Source organism: Trichechus manatus, unplaced genomic scaffold, assembly GCF_000243295.1.
Source record: "Trichechus manatus latirostris isolate Lorelei unplaced genomic scaffold, TriManLat1.0 scaffold00020, whole genome shotgun sequence".
Taxonomy (NCBI): Eukaryota; Metazoa; Chordata; class Mammalia; order Sirenia; family Trichechidae; genus Trichechus; species Trichechus manatus.
In genome coordinates, this window is record NW_004443956.1 from 19,385,436 (window position 1) to 19,408,769 (window position 23,334).

The window sequence follows — 23,334 nt, forward strand, 5'->3', positions numbered from 1 at the left end:
ATTATCTCAGTGTTTTGAATTTTGTTGAGGGTTGCTTTGTGGCCTAATATGTGGTCTGTTCTGTAGAACGTTCCATGTGCATTTGGAAAAGAATGTGTACTTTGCAGCTGTTGGGCAGAGTCATCTATATATATCTGTGAACTCAAGGTGGCTGATTGTGGCCTTTAGGTCTTCTGTATTTTTGTTGAGTTTCTTTCTAGATGTTCTGTTCTTTAGTGAGAGTGGTGTGTTGAAGTCTCCTACTGTTATTATTAAAGTTCGTTTTGTGTATTTTGGAGCCTTGTCATTGGGTGTGTGAATACTTATTATGGTTATGTCTTCATGCTAGATTGTCCCTTTAATCATGATATAGTGCGCTTCTTTGTGTTTTATGGTGGATTTTGTTTTGAAGTTGATTTTATCTCGGATTACTATTGCCACTCCTCCTCTGTTTTGGTGACTGTCTTCTTGATGTATCTTTTTCCATCGGTTGATTTTTAATAAATTTACATCTTTGTTTCTAAGGTGTGTCTCTTGTAGACAGCATATTGATGGATCCTGTTTTTTAATCCATTCTGTCACTCTCTGTCTCTTTATGGGTGCATTTAGGCCATTTACATCCAGTGTAATTATTGATAGGTGTGTATTTATTGTTGTCATTTTGTAGTGCTTTGTTTTGTGGTGCTGATATTTTCTTTGTTCCTCTTTTCTGTGCTGAGTTACTTTTGTTGATTTTTTTTTTTTTCATTTTTATAGATTTTGTTTTTACTGAGACTGTGTTTTTCTTCTTTATTTTGATGAGTAGGTTTGTTAATTTTCTTTGTGGTTACCTGGAAATTTACCCTTTTCTTCCTAAGTTTGAACCTGTCTATTATTACTTGATATTGCTTTGCCTTTCTCTTCTTTAGAAAGTTCTATACCTACACTGTTTATTCTCTCTTTTATTGTTCTGACGTTGCTGTGATGTGCAGATTAACCTCTCTGGTTCCCTGTTGTAAATATTTTGTTTTTGAATACCCCTTGGGAATTCATGTCCTAGGTTGGTATTTGGCTGTTCCAATCTTGTGTCCTGTATTCAGGCTGTCATCTGATGTTGTTTGTTCTCAAACTGAAGGGCTCCCTTTAATAATTCTTGTAAGTTTGGTTTGATTTTTACATAGTCCCTTAATTTCTGTTTATCTGGAAATGTCCTAATTTCACCATCATATTTGAGTGAGAGTTTTGCAGGAGATATTATTCTTGGTTGGCAGTTGTTTTCTTTGAACGTTTTATATATTATTCCATTGCCTTCTTGCCTGCATTGTTTCTGCTGAGCAATCAGAGCATAGTCTTGTTGTTTCTCCTGTGTAGGTGACTTTTTGTTTTTCTTGAGCTGCTCTCAGGATTCTTTGTTTCTCTTTGGTTTTAGTGAGTGTATTTATGATATGGCTTGGTGATTTTCTCTTGGGGTCTGCCCTGTATGGGGTTCATTGAGCTTCTTGGGTGGTCAGCTTTTCATCTTTCACGATATTGGGGAAGTTTTCTGTCAGCAGTTCTTCAGTCATCCTCTCTGTGTTTTCCGTCTTCTCCCCCTGTTCTGGAACTCCAATCACTGGCAGATTTTTGGTTTTGATTGTACTCCACATAATTCTCAGGGTTTCTTCGTTTTTCTTCGTTCTTTTTTCCTCAAATAGCGTTTTATCCAAATGTTTTATCTTCAATTTCGCTGATCCTGTCTTCCAGCCCTTCTGTGACACCATCCATTTCTGAAATCTTGTTGTTTATCTTTTGAATTTCTAATTTTTGTTTTTGTGTAAATTCTAGTTGTGAATTTATTTGAGCATTTTGTTCCTGTATTATTTTCCTGAATTTTTCCATTTTTTGTTGTTTGTATTTTCCATGGATTTGTCTTCCTTTCTTATGAATTTGTCTATTTTTTCATCATTTTCGTCTGCTTTTTGCTTCAACTCTTGGATAGCTCTGAATATTAAAGAGATTTGAATCCCATATTAGGTAGTTCTAGTGCCTTTTCATCTTCTGGAAAGTAATTTGGTGTTTTATTTTGAATGCCTACTGGAACCATCCTGTCTTGGTTTTTTAATATGTTTTGATATTGTCTCCTCTCTTCAGGACATGCAGTAATTATTTTCTTTGTTTATTGATTGTAGAATTGTTTATTTCGTCCTGCTTTTTTGTTTTATTACATTATGTCTGAGCTGGCAGGCTGTGCATTCTTTGTTGTTTGCTCATCTGTGGACACAGTATTTTTCACCTCCTTGTCCAATGGGCAAGGCCACTCACTCAGCTGTTGTGCAGCGGGGCAGGTCCAGAGGAAGGGGAGGGCTGGGATGGGTCGTTTGTGGCACGTACTGGGGCAACAGGACTGGCCGGGGGTCAGTGCAGGGCTGGTTCTGGTAGGCCATGCCTGTGCTGCTTAGGAGCGCAGTGTTCAGCACATGGTGTAGACAGGCAGAATGGAGGGGGAGGGGTATGTTTTGATGTGTGGAGCTAGGTCAGGTATGGAAAAGAAAAGAGAGAGGAGAGAGAAATACGAGCCAAAAAACAAAAGTGCTGAGGAATCTTGCCATTGGAGTGGAGAGGCAAGAAACTGAGAAATGGAGAAAAACAAAAAGAAAGAAAATAAATAAATAAAGATTAAAGGGAAAAGAAATACTCCCAGGGATCCCATCTGTGTGGCTGCGCAGACCGGGCAAGCGGCTGTCAAGCCGCGCAGTATAGCCCAGGTAGAAGGTGTGGAGATGATACACAGTGCCAGATGTTCAGGCGACAGGAAAAAAAAGTAAGTAAAGAGTGACAGGAAACTGAGAAATGAAGAAAAATGGAAAGGAAAAAGGAAAGAGGAAACAAACAAAAAAGCCCCCAGGTATCCCACCAGTGTGGCCGCTCGGCCCGGGAAGCAGTTCCCCAGCTGAGCGGGGCTTCATAGCCTGTTAAGAAGCAGCAGAAATGGCACATGGAGTCAGGTCTTCAAGAGAAAAGACGGGGAGGAGGTCAGAGGCAGGGAAGAAACCAAAAATGGCTGTAAAAAGCAATTCTAGCAACAAAGAAATGGCAGTGAAGAAGACAGCTGGTGTGGCCCGGAACCAGCACCTTCCGTGCTGCGGTCGTAGCTTGCTGGAAAGTGGTGGATTGATCCACCAGGAGTCAGTGAATCGGCCTTCTGGGAAGCCGGGTATCAGCCCGCCAAGAAGCAACGAATTGGCCCTCCCGGAAGCCAGGAATTTGTCCACCAGGAATCGGCGTAGGTCTAGCATGTGGAGACAGGGTGAAGGATGGGAAAAGCATGTATTGCTGGTTACCAGGTGCTCTGTCTCCTGCTGGGAACTCTGTGAATCTGCTTTGCCATACTCCCTGTCGACTGATCTCTGACAGGAGTCCAAGATGGTGGATCCGTGCTGCCTTAGCTGATAAGAGACCTCCGCTCTTAACTCTCCTCTTTTTCTGTTCTCCTTCAGTTTCTTATAACATTCGGTGCTCGGTTCTTTATGTCTTCATTTGATGCTTAGGGTTCCAGGATTGATGTTTGTCTCTGTTTTACTTAGTTTTTCGGGTCTTTGCTGTGGGGGGATGGCGTGGTGCTTCTGTCTAAAGCGCTATGTTGACTCTGCCCCCTCCATCTCCTTTCTTCAGGTAAACTTGACTACATGACCTGGGTTATTTTATCTTACTATGTTAGTGACTTGGTGGAGACCCTTGGGACTACTTCCTTATGAAATATTAATGCAGTTGATTAGTTTTGGTTTATATTTAAAATACTGTAACGAAAAGTACACAGACAAGTTTGAGAAGCCCATTTTCATAAAGTTGTAAAATGCCAGAAGAAGACTGTTTGTTTCATCTTTTCTTTAAATAGGAAATCAGACCAGTTTTTCTCTTTACCTTTTCTTTCTATTAAAGACTCCAGATACCGTATTTCTCTTTTATTTGTCTGAATGCCTCATTCTTTAAGGAGAGAGAGCCAGAGTGTGTGTATGTGTATGTGTGTCTTGACTGTCTTTCATAGGGGTGTGTGCTAATTTATATATACCACTCTGCCATTTATATACCATTTCAGTGGAGGAGGAAAGTGTGTGTGTTTTCCCTTCTTATATCTAAGATACTGATATATATTAAACCTAATAAAATCTGGAACTGTAGAAATTTGACCAGCTGGAAAAAATTACTGGCCTGTCTATACTTAAAGATATCATGAGCATGCAGCACTATGAAGAACAGTAATGAGGAAGTGAGCTAGTAATATTGATTTTCATGTACTATCTGTATGGGAAAAACCAAAGTTTATTATTGCCCCTTACATATCAATTTGTGATCCAATTATCCAAAATATGCTTATTTCTAAAATTACATCTTTTTGTGTGTGTGAAGTCTTTAGATTTTGTTATCTAACAGTGTTAAAGTTAGTCAAATCACAAGGATACCATTCTTTTTTGTGTATGATAAGAAAATCTTATTTGTAGGAATTCACCAATGGACTCTTTATCCTTTAGAAATTAGAATAAATATGATTATTATACTTGATGCTTCTATACTAACTTACCTGTAGCTTCTAAAAATTAGCCTAGGACAATTAGTTACTTTGCTGTATATGGTATCTCTCAATGGTCAACTGGTAATGTCAAACAGAAAACTTTCTAGGTGGCAAATGTTTTAATAACATAAGGTTAGAAACAATCCAGTCATTGTAATTTTGCACTTTTGTAACAAGTGTTTTTATGGAAGTGACAAGCATTAATTAGATTTTTTATTTTAATTAGAATCAGTCGGACTTGTCAGATGAAGAGCTGAATGATGATCTTTTACAGAGTGATAATGAAGATGAAGAAAATTTCAGGTACTCAGTATTAACTCATTAAAAATGTTCTTTAAAACAACAGGAACTGTTTGTAATTTATACTTATAATGGAATATAATTGAATAATGTGGTATTATCTTTTAGTATGAGTGCATTCTAAACATTTTTTTCTATAGTTTTCTATAGTGTAGGTCTTGCATTTAAGGACATCCTTGAGTTCTGTTGTGCAGGTTGTGAAAGCTCAGTACAGATTATGTACTGCTCTTTTAAAGAATTACTTTATTTGGATTTAGGGCAATGAATTTGAATTCTTTTAATAGTGTTGGTTGCAGTTGATGTTGCTGCTTTTGTTTTCATTTCAGACAGTTTATTTTTACATATCTGTTTGCTGAGTTATTGTTTTAGAAATTACTTTGGGCATACTTTAAAACTAGTTGAATATCTGAATATAATGAACATCTTTCTGTCGTTGACATAGTAAGATAAAAGAAACAGAGAGAGATATTTAGTATACTCTGGTAGGTGGAATCATTTTTGAATATAATTTATGAGGAAACTTTTATCAGGAAAATATAAGCAGACACTTCTTGGTTATAAATGTGATTAACAAACATATGCTATCGATTATGGAGCCGTAAATTTGTAACAGATTTTCTAACTGAAAGTCATTTTTACTGGTAAAAAATATAGTTTAAATTGATTTAATCTGCCAGTTAGCTAAACTTCCCAGTTCCATTCTTTGACATCATTATTTGATGTTTTGAGTTAGTTAGATTGCCTTTGAAATACATGTTTGGAGATTTTTAGTCACAGAATGTTTTTAAGTGTATGTGGGATATTTCAGTTTTTGTTGGGATTGGATATTTAATATGTGTGAATTTAGATTTATATGCAAAATCTTGCATTTGAAGTGTTGTTGTGTTGCATTTTATTGTTTGGCATTCAGCAGCTCTGATTGAATGGGTGGAATATGATTTTTTGTTTTGCATTTTTAAACCCACTTTTATTGTCTTAACTTTTTGGAAATGTGTGACTAGTATAAATTTTATTTATTTGAACATTGAAATGTATTTTCACATAGATTTTTAATATTTTGATTTTTAAACAGGAGTTTATAATTTACATTCTGTATTTTAAAAAGAAAACTAATTATTCTTAAAATTTTGACTGCAAGTGTCTGCTTATAGAATAATACTCGTGTTCTTACTTCAGAATCTTAGAAAACAGATTCCATCCTTTTTATTCTAAAAATTAAAATGAAATATAATTTGACTTTTGCCAGTCAGACCTGTTTTTACCATCTGGTTGATTTGATTCTATTGGTCAGGTAACCTGCAGCTGATGATAAGTGGTGGTGCTGTATGCGTATGATGCAGACTCACTATAGCATATTAAGCTTTGTTTTCAGTCATTGATGGCGTAAATGTGTGTTTATCAGTTAACTGGAATAACTTTTCACCAGTTGTGGTTTAAATCTCTGTAGTAACAAATTTACTTAATGATTTATTTTGAGCTCTGCTCTAATTGGGTGTTGTTCTTTGTATTTTTGTCCTCTCTAGTTCTCAGGGTATCACAATTAGTCTCAATACCACATCTGGCATGGTACCATCATTTGAACTGTCTGACAACACTAATGACCAGTCTGGAGAACAGGAATCTGAATACGAACAAGGAGAGGATGAAATAGTTTATCACAAATCTGACGGCTCTGAATTGTATTCTCAAGAGTACACAGAAGAAGGACAGTATGAAGGCCATGATGCTGAGTTGACAGAAGACCAAATAGAATATGTGGAAGAGCCAGAGGAGGAACAGCTTTACAATGATGAAGTGTTAGACATTGAAATCAATGAACCTTTAGATGAATTTACAGTGAGTCTTTTTTCCTTTGTATGGGTAAAGATAACATTGCTTCACGTGCATAGGTGTTTTAGACTGATTTGAAATCTGTTTCCCTCCCTAGGGAGGGAGGGAAATTAGACCTTATTATCACTGTGTGCCAGTTTCTTTATCTGAGCTATGACAAAGTTTGTGTTGACAGCTTGTTTGGCCTGAGGTAATGCCCCTTTGTCATCCTGGAAGGCTGCAAAGAATCATGACCTTGAGGATTGCACCCTTAAGGAAGAAAACAGCTTTGTGTGGTGGAGATACACTGTCAATTGTTAGAGGTACTTAATGCAAGCTTTTATCCAGGCTTTAGACAAGATCTGATAAAGTCTTTCTAAGGTGAAAAGATTATTGACCTGCTGAAGACATCTTTAAGGTGCTAATATTCCAAAGTGATTGATGTCCAGTTCATTCATCCTTTTTGTAACTGAGAAAACCTGAATAAAGAGACTGGAGGTTAGTTTAGGAAATGTCACACATAATTTGTTATCTGTAATCAGGAAACTAAGATTGTGCTGATTTTTATTTCAGAAAGATAATGCTGGTAGGTAGTTTTTAAGTTAAGTTGAAATGTCAGAAAAAGGTACTAGTGAAAGATTGCTCATCTGTCTTAATAATTCATCACTGACAAGATTCGCTTTTTAAAGAAGTATATAATGAAATTTATGAGGGCGGAAAATGATCTCAGTAGCTGTAGTGGAATCGTAGGTTTTTCGGGAACACTGGGGTTCCATTGTGGTGAAGTGCAGCAGGCCCTGCTGAGATGGCGATGGAGGCGAGAAGAGTTAGGGGCCTCATGGAGCTCATTCTCGTTAGGAATAGCTGTTTTTCTGTTTTCTATCTTCGTTCAGAGTAAGCTTTCATTTTGTGGGGAAAAAAAAGTTCAGAAATTGCTGAATTTTGATCATTGTTGTAGATAGGAGTAATTTTGAAAGGGATTAAATTGTTTAAGTGGAACCTTAGAATATTTAGTTCCAGGCTTGATTGTTTTCAGGTCTCTCAGTAGTGATATGATTCTTTTTTCACACTTGCTTTTCAGTATAGTAATGAAAAAATGTTTGTAAACTTAGTTTTGGTAAATAGAATCGTGTAAAAGACATCATGGGGACTTGTTTAGATAGCCTTGAAATAATTTTTTTGGGTAATAAATTCTTTAGCAGTATGGATTTGATTTATTGGTGTATTTGGTATGTTTTCTTAAAGTGGAATACTATAATTTAAAATGCTTTTTAAAAGTTAAGTCAACATCTCTTAGAAATGTACCTAGTTATTCCCTAGTTACAGTATTTTATTATGTCTCTTAAATGTCGGTAAAATAAGATGATTGACTCAGTGATCTCTGGAGTCCTGTCCACTTACAGATGCTGTAGTTCATATTTTTATTGCTTTCCAAGCACTGGGGGCACAAATATTGACAAAACATGAAACATGGTCCCTGCCCTCAGTGAACTTAGAATTTAGTGGGACAAATCACAGTGTGGAAGCACTTGAATCAGTGTGTGCTGCCAAATAGGAGGTAGTTATTACCTCTGCCTTCTCGTAGAGCTTGTTGTAAAGATATTTTAGATTAAGCGAGTGATTTTCTTCTGTTGTATTCCACTGTCAAACTTGGTTACATTTAGGTTGTCATAAAATTGAACTCATCAACATGATGTGGTCTAAGATTCAGATATCTCAAAGAAAAAAATAATGGCAATTTAAAATATTTAAGAGTACTCTTCCAGATTAAAAGGAATTAATTTTTTTCAGAATTAAAAAACTTTAAGGTAAAAATATTTACTTAGCAGTTCTGAAAGTGTGCTTATGTTTTCATAGGGAGCTGTAGTTGTCTTTTGTAAGAAGTATTAGCTCACCTTACTATATCTAGCTTTATAGCGATGGCCATTCTTTTTCTTTTTTTCCTATTTCTTTAAGATTACTGGTTTATTTTTAGTTATCGCAGTGGTACAGTCTGGAATTACCTCTTCTTTGGGTAGGAGGAGATACACAGAATTAAACTGTAAGATAGTCACTTCTTGCTCTGCAATGGAAGCCTCTCATTTTCTTAGGCTGTTACTGATGAACAAATTATTTATTTATCTATCATTGTACTGATGAACACATGAGTAAATTTTAATCTGTTTGTATCTCAGTGGTATTTTAGTTTATTAAATGGTTTATTTAACTGTAGTTCTTTGTCCTAGTTAGTATCTGTTAACCTGTACTCTTGAAACCAGAGTTGAACTCTGAGGTGCTGATCATGAGCACTTTCTATTAGAGGTCACCCGCAAAATCTCACAGAGGGATTTTTGCAGATAATCTGGAAGTAGAATCATAAAACTATAGAACTTTACAATTGGAAGGGACACTTAATTTTACACATGAAGGAACTGAAGTCAAAGACATTGAAACAACTGGTACTACAACCCTGGTGTCCTTTCCTGTTGTACCAAAATGTAAGAAAAAATCCTTAAGTTTTGCGAATTTTGCTGGTGCTGTCCTGTAGGTTCGCTATGAGTCAGAATCGACTTGACAGCAACAGGTTTTATTCTTAAGAGTGAATTCTGATTTGATTTAAGACCTTTGCTCTTATATTAGTAAGGAATGTGTACTGCTTATTATTTAACAAAATACTTGAAAAATTTGTTGAGTGATTTATACTTTATTATAAAGTGCAATCAGTTTATTCTAGGGACTTTCACATAGATTGAAATTCCATAAAACAGTGTTCTATAAAAACAGTTTCAGTTAATAATTTATGTAAAGGGTACTAGATTTTTGTTTCCCTGTGAGAATCCTGCAGTGTATATACTATACTCCATTGTAAATTGCCTGAAAATTTTGATTAGCATTGTTTGGCCTTATTTGAAATCTGACATGGGTATTGATAGTTGTTCTTTTTAATAGGATGCTAACAGTTTCTTCTGAAAAGTAAAATGCATTGTGTTCAGAGGGTCTTGAGAGGTAGTTGTGGGAACTAAAGTGGTTTTTCACCTTAAATACATCTGTTTTTCTTTAGGGTTGTAGTTGATGCTGTTGTATACTATTGTTCACTTTCCTTAGATTGTCTGTTCTTTGTTGCCTGCCATACAACCATTTCACTGTTCATTTTTAGCAAGTGGCTAGGGACACTGGGAAAATCACCTCCACTGAGTGGGAAAGGGAGACTGGAAAAAAATTGAGAACTCCGATCTTGTTACTTGTTAGTACCAATAGAGGCCTTTCGTTCACAATTTTGGTAGTCTCCACCCAGCCTGCCTGCTGCATTCTGTGTACTGTGAAGGATATCTGCCTGTGATATGCTTTTTACATTTTATACAAAACCTGGAATCAACCCTCTCATTCAAGGGAGAAGCCTAATGGAGAAACTAATATTAATGTGTGATTTTTAAAAAACACAGATGTTAAATTGAATTCCCCATAATTTTGTTGTTTTTTATTGCGATAAAAAATTCTGAGCATTGGGTATAATTTCAGAGTCCTTATTGCTAACTGAGTTCTTTTACGATAACGCATGCGTAATTTCCTTTTAAGATTATCCTTTTTTCTTTGTATTACTTTTAAGAAGAGCTGTTTAACAGGACGCTTTTAAGTTTGAAGCAGAACCTCACGTCTAACCTTAGCACTGGGTGAGCATGATGTGCTTTGTTCCCATTAATACTTAGAGGAGGTTACGTTCTGTCTTTGTGCTGCCTTGTGCTCAGTCAGGTAAATTGTCATAGTCAAATATGCTAAAATAATTAAGCATGAGTCATAAAGATGAAAAGTGCTTAAAAAAAAAAAACCCAAAAGATGTGTGAGAAAAACTTGTTTTCTCTTTAATGGCTGTTAGGATGAAGAATACTTGCAGGCTTATGGTGGGCAACAAGGGATGCAAAAACAGGAAGACTATGTTGCTGAAGATAAATTAGATGAGATTACTGATTCCCAGGTTGCTCCTGAAACTGAAGAGGTACTTGTTAATCTTTTAAAGAGTCCAAAAGTTGCTGTTCCTTTCTTTCTTTTTCCTTTCAGATTTAAAATGAGCGTCTACTTAGCATTAGTGAAAAGTTGATGCATCTCTTCTTGGAACTATTGAGTGTAGTAAAATCCTTAGCTTTCTAGACTCTATGGGAAGTGAGTCCTGATGAGCTGTTTTCCAGACAGCTGTTCGCCGTTTGAGAGTTGAACTGTTTGAAATGTCTCATGGGGGTGGGGTAGATGTTTCAGGAAAATGTGTTGTGCGTATTACTCCCTCGAAAGGAGACCTATAATTATTTTTAACCTTTCCTGATTGACTAAGGGTTATCATTGTGATAACTCTTAATCAGGGTTTTATCCTTTCACCGTACTTATTCAGTCTGTATGCTGAGCAGATAATCCGAGAATCTGGACTGTACGAAGAAGAACGTGGTATCAGGATTGGAGGAAGACCCATTAACAACCTGCAATATGCAGATGACACGACCTTGCTTGCTGAAAGTGAGGAGGACTTTGAAGTACTTATTGATGAAGATCAAAGACTACAGCCTTCAAGTATGGATTACACTTCAACATAAAGAAAACAGAAGTCCTCACAGCTAGACCAGTAAGCAACATCGTGATAAACGGAGAAAATAATTGAAGTTGTCAAGGATTTCATTTTACTTGGGTGCCCACAAAAGCAGTAGTCAGGAAAGCAGACAACGTATTGCATTGGGCAAATCTGCTGCAAAAGACTTCTTTAAAGTGTTAAAAAGCAAAGATGTCACTTTGAGGACTAAGGTGCACCTGACCCAAGCCATGATATTTTTAACTACCTCATATGCATGCAAAAGCTGGGCAGCGAATAAGGAAGACTGAAGAAGACTTTGAATTATGGTGTTGGTGAAGAATATTGAATATACTTTGGACTGTCAGAAGAATGAACAAGTCTGTCTTGGAAGAAGTACAGCCAGAATGCCCCTTAGAAGCAAGGATGGCGAGACTTTGTCTCATGTATTTTGGATATGTTATCAGGAGGGACCAGTCCCTCGAGAAGGACATCACGCTTGGTAAAGTAAAGCGTTGGCGAAAACGAGGAAGACCCTCAACGAGATGGATTGACAAACAGTGGTTGCAGTAGTGGGCTTGAACATAGCAACGATTATGAGGATGATGCAGGACCGGGCAGTGTTTCAATTCTTTTGTACATAGGGTCGCTATGAGTCGGAACCGACTTGATGGCACCTTACAATAACAGTAAATCATTGTGAACATTAGTTAATTTTGATCATTATTCAGAAAAACTGCAAGGTTCCCTGTGTTTCAGGTGCTGGCTTAGGTGTTGAAGAAACAAGGATGGATCAAGTTTGATTCCTGCTCTCAAGGAACTTGCATTCTGATATAGGGGAAGGAAAACCAGAAAACCCATTGCCCTCGAGTCGATTCCGACTCATAGCGACCCTATAGGACAGAGTAGAGCTTGCCCCGTAGGGTTTCCAAGGAGTGACTGGTGGATTCAAACTGCTGATCTTTTGGTTAGCAGACTTAGCTCTTAACTGCTGCAAGGCGGGTGTAAATTCCTTTGATGTAAATTAGAAAAAGCAAAATCTCCCAAGAGAGGTTCCGATAAAGTGCTTTGGGAGCTCACAGAAAGAGAATACATGGGCTGGGTGTGTGTCTGAGTGAGTTGGAAAAAGAGGGTTGGGAGTCACTGAGGCTTTATGGAAGAGGTAACTTTTCAGTTAGGTCTTGAAAGTAGATGTGGTTTGGACTAATAGAGACTATGTGGGACATAGGGTTAAACAGAGTCTGTTGTGTGACCTTAGAAACTGCTCTTGTGGGCCAAGCATGAAAGCCAGAAAATCATTTGACAGTCTTGTGGCTTGTTGATTTAAAAAAAAAAATTTTTATTAATGTTTTTTCTCAGGTATTTATCTTAACCCTTTTTTCCTCTCTCTTATTAAGAGATCTTGAAAACTGGTATTTCATTGGCTTAGCTCATTTACTTTAGATATTACTCCAAATCTTTAGGAGCAGTCTGCCAAACATTTTACCATTTCTCTTTTATAATATAGTATAATATGTAATGTAAAATAATATTTAATATATCATTTCTCTTTTGCAATATATGATCTTTATATATAATAAAAGGTATATATGACATATATATCGTATATGAACACTTAAGCTGTATACAGAACCAGAAACACTTTCCTTGGACACATCCTTTTTTCTTCACCAACAAGCTAAATTTGATTTTTTCTTTTTGCCTTCCTTCCCTTTCTCCCTTCTCCTTTTTAACTTTGAAATTTAGAGAAAAGATAACAAGAATAGTATAAAACATCAGTCACTGAGATTCTCCAGTTGTAGTTCTACACACGCACACATACGTATACACACATTTTACCTGAGCCATTTGAGAGTAAGTGGTAGATATGATGCCTATACCCTGAATACTTTAGCATGCATTTCCTACAGAGATATCCCTCTGTGTAATTGAAGTACAACGATCAAAATCAGATAGTTACATTGACACACTAATGTGATCTAATCTATAGATCTTTATTCAGAATTTTCTAGTTGTCCATTTTTGGGAAAATGGCCTCTTTAGCAAAATAATCCAGTGCAAGCTCAAACATTGCATTTAGTTGTCATGTCCTTTTAGTCTCTTTCAGTCTGAAACTGTTCCTCACTTTTTCATTGGTTTGGTTTTTCTTAAATGATTAAATTCTGTTTTTGCATTTTTGGCAAGAATATAGAAATAATGCAGTGTTCTCATTGTATCCTGTCACATGAAACAAGATACCTTATTTGTCCCATTATTAGTGCTGTTAACTTTGAGCACCTGGTTAAGGTGCTGTTGATAAGATTTCTCCATAGTAAAGTTATATTTTTTCCCTTTGTAATAAATATTACTTTGCAGTGAGAAATTTTGAGACTTTATCAGATTTTTATCCACTAGCTTTAGCATCCATTCGTTGATGATTCTTGCTTGAATCAAGAATCAAGTGTTACTGTGATAATTGCCAAACGGTGATTTTTGAAAATTCCATATTTCTTCTACATTTCTTAGTTGGCATTGTACTGCAGGAACAACTTTCTCTTCCACCCAACTGCCTACTCATGGATTCCTGTTTTATTCAGTAGGTTATAATCTGCCATGATCATTATCTATTTAGTCTCAAATTAAAAATTTTATTTTGAAATAGTTGCAAGCATATAAAAAAGCTGCAAGAACAGTACAAAGAATTTCATCCCCCCTAAAATTGTTAACAGTTTGCCACATTTGTTTCATCAGCCTTTCTCTCTCTCTAGTCTTTTTCTGACATAATGTCCATCAGCCCTAATTCTCCAGTGTGTACCTCCCCAAAACCCAAGGATACTCTTCTACTCCTCATGAAGTGTCTCAGTCAAAAAAATCAGCATGGATACAACACTGCTATCCATTCCACACGGGTCATTCAAATTTTGCCAGTGTGCTAATAATGTCTCATTTTTCTTTCTGATCCAAGATCCTTTCTTCAGGAATATGTGTTGTATTTCATTGTCCTGTTTCATCAGTCTCCTTCATTCTGCAGAAGCTCCTCAGTCTTTCCCTGTGTCGTATGTCCTTGAAAGTCTTTGAATAGGGCCTTTAATTTTGTAGAATGACCTTCAGCCAGGATTCATCCCTTATTTTCCTCAGACCTTGCATATTTGGCAAGACGACTCAAGAATTGATGCTGTGCTGTACTCATGACTCACTCAGAATTCAAGATCGGGGCACGTGGCATGCTCATTGCTTCTGGAGTATTATTGCTTCCAGCCCTCATGATTATATCTGTATTCATTCCGTATCTATTTATGTTTATTGAAAACCATGAATTCATACTCTTTTGTCCTACAGTAGGAAGTCTGGCTCCCATTTTCCCCAGTGTATTTATTTATTTTCTCAACCTCTCTTTTATAAAAGTCTCCCAGGACGTAATTGAATTCTGCCTGACTCAGGTCTTGCTTGGCCTCAAACCTTCTGGGTTCCAGCTTCACTTGGGTGGCCTCCCTGAGCTCATCTTCTTTATTTTGTGTATAAATTGCCCATTTTTATTTGACACAGACACATCCTTCCAGAAGTAATTTGGAGTTACTAGTATAGGATGGTTTCTCATTGGTCTAAACTTAGTTGTACAATTTGATATGCACTACTGTATACATTGTTAGCAGTTCGAATCCACCAGCCTCTGCTTGGAAACCCTGTGGGGCAGTTTATACTCTGATGTATAAGGTCGCTATAAGTTGGAATTGACTCAACAGGCAGCAGGTGGTGTTTTTTTTTTTTTCTTTTCTTTTCTTTTCTTTTTGGTTACTGTATACATTGCTGTACTTGGTACAGGATAACCTGTCACTGTATAACTAAAGTGTTGAGATATGAATTCCCAGAACTCCCATACCCCCGCTTCTGCTCGTTCCTCTTTGACTCCCCAACATTGCAGTTTCTTCTGAAAAATTCTGATTTTTAAAAATTTTTTGTGTTTTAGGTGAAAGGTTACAGTGCAAATTAGTTTCTCATTCAAAAATTTATACACAAATTATTTTATGACATTGGGTGCAATCCCTGGAATGTGTCAGCATTCTGCTTCTTTCCGTTTCCACCCCGAGTTCTCTGTGTCCATTTGTCCGATTTTCCTGTCCTTTCCTGCCTTCTCATCTTTGCTTTTAGGCAGGTGCCCATTTGATCTCGTATACTTGATTGAACTAAGAAACGCGTTCCTTATTTCTGTTATTTTTTTGTCTCATAGGCCTGTCTAATCTTTGGCTGAACGGTGGACTTTGGTTGTGGTTTTAGTTCTCAGTTAGCAGGATGTCAGGGGATCATAGTCTTGGGGATTCCTCTAGTCTCTGTCAGACCAGTAAGTGTGGTTTTTTTTTGTGAATTTGAATTTTGTTCTACATTTTTCTCCTGCTCTGTCCAGGCCCCTCTGTAGTGATCCCTGCCAGAGGGGTCGGTGGTGTAGCCGGGCACCATCTAGTTCTTCTGGGCTCAGGCTGGTGGAGACTGTGGTTCATGTGGTCCATTAGTCCTTTGGACTAATATTTTCCTTGTACCTTTGGTTTTCTTCATTCTCGTTTGCTCCTAACATGGTGGGACCAATAGATATATTTTAGATGGTCGCTTGCAAGCTTTTAAGACCCCAGATGCTACTCATCAGAGTAGGATGTAGAATATTTTCTTTATGAACTTTGTTATGCCAGTTGACCAAGATGCCCCACGGGACCATGGTCCCCAACCCTCAGCTCCAGTAACTCGGTCCTTCAGGGTGTTTGGATGTGTCTAGGAAGTGTCTATGGCTTTGCCTTGGTCAGATTGTGCTGACTTCCCCTATGTTGTGTGCTGTCTTTCCTTTCACCAGAGTTAACACTTGTCCACTATCTAGTTAGTAATTTCTCCTCCCCACTCCTCTTCTTCTTCGAGAACCATCAAAGACTGGTTTTTTTCTGTGTGTAAACTTTTTCGTGGTTTTTTGTAAAAGTGGTCTTATACAATATTTGTTCTTTTGTGATTGGCTTATTTCATTCAGCATAATGCCTTCCAGAATCACCTATGTTGTGAGATGTTTTGTGAATTCATCATTGTTCTTTGTTGTTGCATACTATTCCATTGTGCATATGTACAGTAATTTGTTTATCCATTCATCCGTTGATGGACACTTAGGTTGTTTCCATCTTTTTGCTACTGTGAATAATGCTGCTGTGAACGTGGATGTGCATGTGTCTATTCATGTGATGGCTCTTATTTCTCTAGGATATATTCCTAGAAGTGAGATTGCTGGATCCTGTAGTATTTCTATTTCTAGTTTTTTAAGGAGACACCATATCGTTTTCCATAGTGATTGTACCATTTTACATTCTGACCAGCAGTGCACAAAAGTTCCAATCTCCCCGCAACCTTTCCAACGTTTGTTATTTTCTGTGTTTTTGATTTATGTCAGTGATGTCGGCATGAGATGGTATCTCATTGTAGTTTTGATTTGCATTTCTCTAATGGCTAATGATGCCGACCATTTCCTCATGTGTCTGTTAGCTACTTGAATGTCTTCTTTGATGAAGTGTCTGTTCATGTCCGTCGCCCTTTTTTAAATTGGATTGTCTTTTTGTTATCGAGGTGTTGAAGCAGTGTATAAATTTTAGAGGTTAGACTCTTGTTGGATGTGTCATAGCCAAACGTTTTTTCCCAGTCTCTAAGTTCTCCTTTTACTTTCTTGGTGAAGTTTTTTGATGAGCATAAGTGTTTAATTTTTAGGAGTTTCTGGTTATCTAGTTTATCTTTTGGTGTATGTGTGTTGTTAGTTACGGTTTCTATTGAATTTATGCCATGTATTAAAGCCCCTAGCATTGTCCCTAGTTTTTCTTCCATAGTCTTTATCGTTTTAGGTTTTATGTTTAGGTCTTTGATCCATTTTGAGTTAAAAACCCTGATATTTTTATGCCAGGATTAATGAATGATGGTTGTATGTTTCCTCTTTGCTTTCCTTTCTCAGTACCTTTGTGCCCTCGCTCCCTCTCAGTGGAAATATCTTAAAGCTTCTAGTTGATGTCTGTTAACCCCTTTGTCCACCCAAATTCTACTGACTCTTCTGTGATTTCTCTCTCAACTCTTCACCACCTACAGTGGTCTCCACAGCAGCCATGTCTGCTTTCTTCCCCCTTTTAATGACTTCTTAAATGTCTTTTGCCTAAACTGTCCTTTTGTAGTTTGATCTAGGTTTGTGTTAGAGTGCTGTAGGGATACAGTGGTGAACAAGACACGTGGTTTCTGGTGTCTTTGAACCTCTGGTCTAGTAGGTTCATCAGTAAGTTAGAATAGTGTAGTAATTAATAGAGCCATTTCTTACTTAATGTTTATGACTTTTCAGTTCTTTAGCATTGTCTTGGTTCCTTGGGCTGCTTTTGTTTGTTTTTACTCTCCTTCTTGTGGGTGTCCTACTTGGGGGCATAAAAATAGTTTTGATATTTGAAAGTAATAGAAGAGAGATTTTCAGACGTAAAAATATATTCTCACCCCCACCTCCCACTCAGTTGTAAAAGTTATACATGCTTGGAAAAGGATGCAGAGAAAAGGGATAAAGAAAAACCCACCAAGAGGTAATTAATCACTGTTAACGTTTTCTTTTCTGTTTACATGCATATTTATGTACATTTTCTACATATATTCAGGGTATAGCCATGTGGTTTAGTTCTTCTATAATTCCAAGTAAAAACTGTTTTATTTGTTGTGTAATTCACATGAGTAACGCTATAAAATATAAGTATTTGGCATATGACATTTAAAAAATTATATTACATATAAAAAGGACATTTCTTTTTATTAGTGTCACACTTCACGTAGGTATTCATTTTTGCTGTTTTTATTTGTGGTCTTCATTCTGGAAGTGAGAAGCAATTTAGTTCTACCTGTTGCCATCAAGTTGATTCCAGTTCATAGCGACACTGTAAGAGTAGAACTGCCCCAGAGGGTTTCCAAGGAGAGGTTGGTGGATTCGAATTGCCGACCTTTTGGTTAGCAGCTGAGCTCTTAAACACTGTGCCACCAGGGCTAGAGCTACAGTTTTGAAAACTTTTTTTTAATCAGAGAACGTTTACCTATTGATTATTCTTTTTCTTTCCCTTCCTTCTTCTTTTCCTCCCTCCCTCGCTTTTTCCTGTCCTTCCATCAATGTTGAATACATAGACGTGAATTTGTTACCTCATACTAGATATCTTTATTGAATCAGAAGAATGGCAATTAATCCTTTTTTTCAAAGACCAGTGGGAGATATGACTAAGAAATCATTAGGAAATAACAAAATTTGAGTTCTACAGAGTTGGTTGATGTTTCCATGTTTGCATACATAGAAACCTGCCCAAGTCTTACCTGTATATTAGATAGCTTTTTATAGAGTATGACTATTTAAAAACTCCTAAATTAAGGAAGTTTGCACATGATATATTTAAAAAATTCCAACAGCACAAAATAACTTGAAAATTAAAGCTCCCCATCCCTTCTTCTCTGTAATGTACCTGTATTTTGTTGTTGTTGTTTTATAAACTTAGATAGTTTCTGTTGTCTTCTTACTATTGAATGAGAAACTTCAGTTTAGCTTGGTTACACTGCTTCCCAACCCCTTTCTGTCACCTCTTAATTTTTCATGAGCTTTAATGTAATTTTTATGTCTTTTTATGGTTATCTTTATGTCTTTATTAATAGTCAGAAGGCATCTTTTTATTTTTCAACTTTCAGTGGTATCTTTTTGAATCTTTCAAAATGACGGATGAGGAAATTGGTGCTTTTATTTTTTTTCCTTTTCTGCTATAGTTACACATAAGTACATACGTACACAGATATGTATATACATACATATATATGTATGGGCATATATATTGTCCAAGTTTATGACATACATTAAAATTTATCCATTTTAGCATTTTAGTCTTTAACATAAATCTTTTTTGGACATTTATAACATTTTAATTTGATATCTTAAATTGTATTTGATATTTTCAAAGTACTATTAAGTGAATCTCTAAGTAACTTAATAAAGTCCCTTAAAACAGATAATATAAATCAGAGATGTCGATAGAATTCTCCCAAGCGTTTCCCTTGTTTTTGTATTGCCTTTTTTATCAATTTCACATCATTTTTATTAGTTTGTGGTACTTTGAAGTTAGGAAATTAATTTCATTGATTTTTCCCTATTGTTTATTCTTTCAGTTTTTTAGATAATATTAATACTCTCCTTACTCTTCTCTGATAATGTATTGTCTCTGTAGCACTTTCAGAATGGGAAAATGTTTTTTAGATTTTCATCTTCACACAGCCTGTGGAGATATAAACTGTTAATGTAAAGCAACTAAAGAATAAGGATGTTATAAAAGTTAACATTGTGTGGGTACTTCTGGAAGTGACAGAATATTGCTTGTAGATCTAGATATTTCAAACTTTAATTCCTGAACTGTAGTCGTTAAAATGTTAAAATAGGGTTACTGTTTTAAAAATGGTAGTTCTGACTTCTGTTTTTAGTGTCTTTAGAAGGCAAATACTTTTGGGATGCCTGGGATAATTTTGCCTTAATTTTGGTAAATTATATATTTGTTAAACCAGTAAACAGTAAATGTAAGTAGATTGAGCCAGTGAGATGTTCTAGTCAAACAACAGGACACAGGATTAGGTTGTTTGTGAACTTGTCATTTGTAGCTTGTATAGACTCTCAGGACTGACATTAGGACTTGGTATTTTCCTTGTTATTTGCAGTCCCAGTGAGAGAAAGGGAGAGAGAGAGATTTTTGGAGCATTATATTTTCTCCCAAATAAGGAGATGGGAAGGGACATTAGTAATCAGACCCAGACTAAAAAAATGAGCTCATAGTATGTGAGAATAAAATACAGATACCTCTATCATGGTTTCATTGTTAGAGTGAATGGAACCACAGAATTTCAGGTTTACAAAGGATTAATAATTTGGGGAAAAGTGAGATCCTTACTTTATACCTTGTACCAATATGGATCTCAGATTGATTAAAGATTTCATTGTTTAAAATAAATAAATAAACATACACATGTACATATATGCATACACACATGCATGTACACACACTGCAAACTGTAAAAATATTAGAAGAAACTGTTGTAATCGTAGTGTTTTAGCATTAAGTTTAACTAGCTGTAAAACAGGAAACCTACCAAATAATAGAAATTTATTTCTTGCTAATGTCAAAAAATTACAGAGGACATTTCAGATCTGATGTTGGCTTTACACAGTAACTAGGTACCCAGGCTTTTTCCAGATTCCATTGTATACTTCCAAGGCTGTTGCTTTTATTATGGTCTACAGTCCAAGCAGTTGATTGCAGGAAGACAGACTAAAAAAGGCCCATACTCGCCCTTTAAAGACGTTTCCCAGCGTTCTCATACAACTCTGCTGTAAACATGTCATAATTAAACCTTAGTCAAATGACTGTAGCTGGCTACCCTACATACAACAAAACACTGCCCGGTCCTGTGTCATCCTCAAAATCATGCTATGCTTCAACCCATCGTTGCAGCCATGGTGTCAGTCCATCTCGTTGAAGGTGTTCCTCCTCTCTTTCGCTGGCCCTCTACTTTACCAAGCATGATGTTGTTCTCCAGGGACTGGTCCCTCCTGATAATATGTCCATAGTATGTGAGATGAAGTCTTGCTATCCTCGCTTCTTCCAAGACAGATTTGTTCATTATTTTGGTAGTCCGTGGTATAGGCTTTTATAATGCAACCATAAAGGAAAAAGTGTGATCTGATCATATACAAATGTGCCAAAAACAAAGCTTAAACAAATGACATATTTGGATAAATATTTACATGAGAGTCTAAGAATTAATATATTCATTATATAAAGTTAATATATTCGGTATGCGTGATGTAAGATTTCATATATTCAATATACAGATATATTCAGTATACAGATGAGGTCACCTATAGAAAAAAGGACAAATAATGTGAGAAAGTAATTAAAAAACAAAGTAAGCAAACGACCAATAAACCTATAAAAAGATATTCAAGAAAATAAAAATCAAGTAAAATTGAGAATTTTAACCTGTTTTAATATTGGCAAAGATCAGAGTTATTGGTCAGGAGTATTCAGGTGGGGAGCGTTCTGGAAATATTTATCTGTCAGGAGATAATTCTCCACAGCCCTTTCAGGTGTCTGCGTGTTTTACGAGCAAAGCCCTGGCAGCCCTTTGTTCTGGATCATCTTTTCAAGGATGTTTGTATAGTGAACAACCTGAAAGATAGAGATAGTGTCTTCCCCCAGAGCGAAGGGCAAGCATGCTTACTGGCCATTATAAAAGATCCAAGATCCTTAAGCTTGAGGGTTCCTCTCCTGTAACACAACCCCATGTGTGCAGGTGTCATCCGGTCCTCTTCACTTTGCCTAGTAGGAATGAGGCTCAAGCACAAAAATGCTGAGACTCTGGCTATTGCTCTGATCATAAGTAATAAATTGTCCTATGTCTCTGACCAGTAGTCTTATTTCTTTTAATAGCCTCCATGCAACTGTGACAAAAAAAAGGGTAAAATCTCAGAGTCTTCACTGTTTTTGACAGTATCAAAAGCTTTAAAGCACCTGTCTGTTTACTCAGTAATTCCACTTTGAAGAATTTATTCAAAAGAATTAACCTAAGATGTATTCAGAGACATATTGCCGAGTATTTGTTTGCAGCATTGAAAATAAATGGAACCAATGTAAATTTTTCTAGAGGATTAAATAAATGATGTTATAACCGTCCAGCAGAATACAGTGTACCGAATGATGCTTTAGCTCTCTATATGATATGGAAGGATGCTCGTGATAAATTAAGTGAAAAGAGCAAGATAATATAATCCCTTCCTCCAAACTGCCTCCGTAACTTCACGTATCTAAATGTGTGTGTGTGTATATACAAAAGTATTTAAAAAAAAAAGTTTGGATGAAGACAAAAATGGCAATAGTGATTACCTCTTGGGAGTGGGATTATACTTTGTACTCCAGAATTTTCTCAATTTAAAAAATTTTAGTATGAGAAAAATTACTTTTATAAGTAAAGCAGTACTCTCATTCCTTTGAAGAAACAAGTAAATACAGGGTTTTAACATTTTGGCCCTTTAATTTGGAAGCCAGAGAACTATAGTTTACAATCATTAAACTCCTGTGCTTTTTAGTTGCTGTTAACTCTCACATAAAGCTTCCTAAGAGTAGCTTTCAGTATGTTTTTCTTTTTATAGAGCAGAAGGTAAAACTCATCTAGATTAAATATCTTTTATACCATTTGTTGGGAGGTTCATTATTTGCTTTTATCTTTTAAACTTTATGTCTCATAATTAAATTTTAAATATAAAATAGTAATTCATACTTTTACTTTTTTATCCTTTTTTCCTTGATTATGAGTTTAAATTTTCCTTGTTCACATTACTTGTTTTTTGTTGACTAAACATTCTTTGTAATTCTTTTTGCTTTTAGGACTTTTATAGTCCTTATAGAGGCAGGTGATGTGCTTATGTTTGCCCCTAGCAACAAGTATTTTGGGCTTGTTTTCTTACCTACGGTAGAATCACTGAATATCGTTCAAAAAGATAATTATAGAAAACTTGGTAGATGCATAGTACTGTTTCAGGTGCTGAGAAGTATATGTCATTTACTGTTTGAGCACCTTTTGGTATTCGTTTTGGTGGAACGTCAACCCATCTAATTTAGAACTCTAAATTATATAACCTGCAGGTATGAGTAATAGTTTTAATTTGCCACAAAAACCTGTGTTTTGTTGTCTTTCTAGTTCTTTGACCTACATTCTGAAATGTCTGTGTCATAGTTATCTAGTGCTGCTGTAACAGAAATCCCAAGTGGATGGCTTTAACAAAGAGAAGTTTATTCTCATAGTCTGGGAGGCTAGAAGTCCAAATTCAGAGTGCCAGCTCTAAGGGAGGGCTTTTTCTCTCTGTCGGTTTTGGATGAAGGTCCTTGTCACCAATTTTCCCTTGGTCTATGAGCTTCTCTGCACAGGAACCTCAGGTGTGAAGGACGTGCTCTGTTCCCAGCACGGTTTTCTTGGTGGTATGAGGTCCCCATCTCTCTCTGCTCACTTCTCTCATTTATATCTCAAAAGAGATCGGCTTAAAACACAGTCTAATCTTGTTTATTGAGTTTACATAACTGACGCTAATCCCATCTCATCGACATCATAGAGGTAGGATTTACAGCATGCAGGGAAATCACATCAGATGACAAAA

At 36.3% G+C, this 23,334-nt stretch overlaps 1 protein-coding gene across 1 annotated transcript in view; it reads left to right on the top strand.

The window, feature by feature from the left end:
- RBM33 (RNA binding motif protein 33) overlaps positions 1 to 23,334 on the top strand; it is a 185,773-nt gene that overhangs the window by 57,225 nt on the left and 105,214 nt on the right. Inside the window, exons 4-5 of the mRNA XM_023727977.1 lie at positions 4,734 to 4,810; positions 6,331 to 6,643. Of these exons, the coding sequence (XP_023583745.1) occupies positions 4,734 to 4,810; positions 6,331 to 6,643 (390 nt within the window). The remainder of the gene's footprint in view (positions 1 to 4,733; positions 4,811 to 6,330; positions 6,644 to 23,334) is intronic.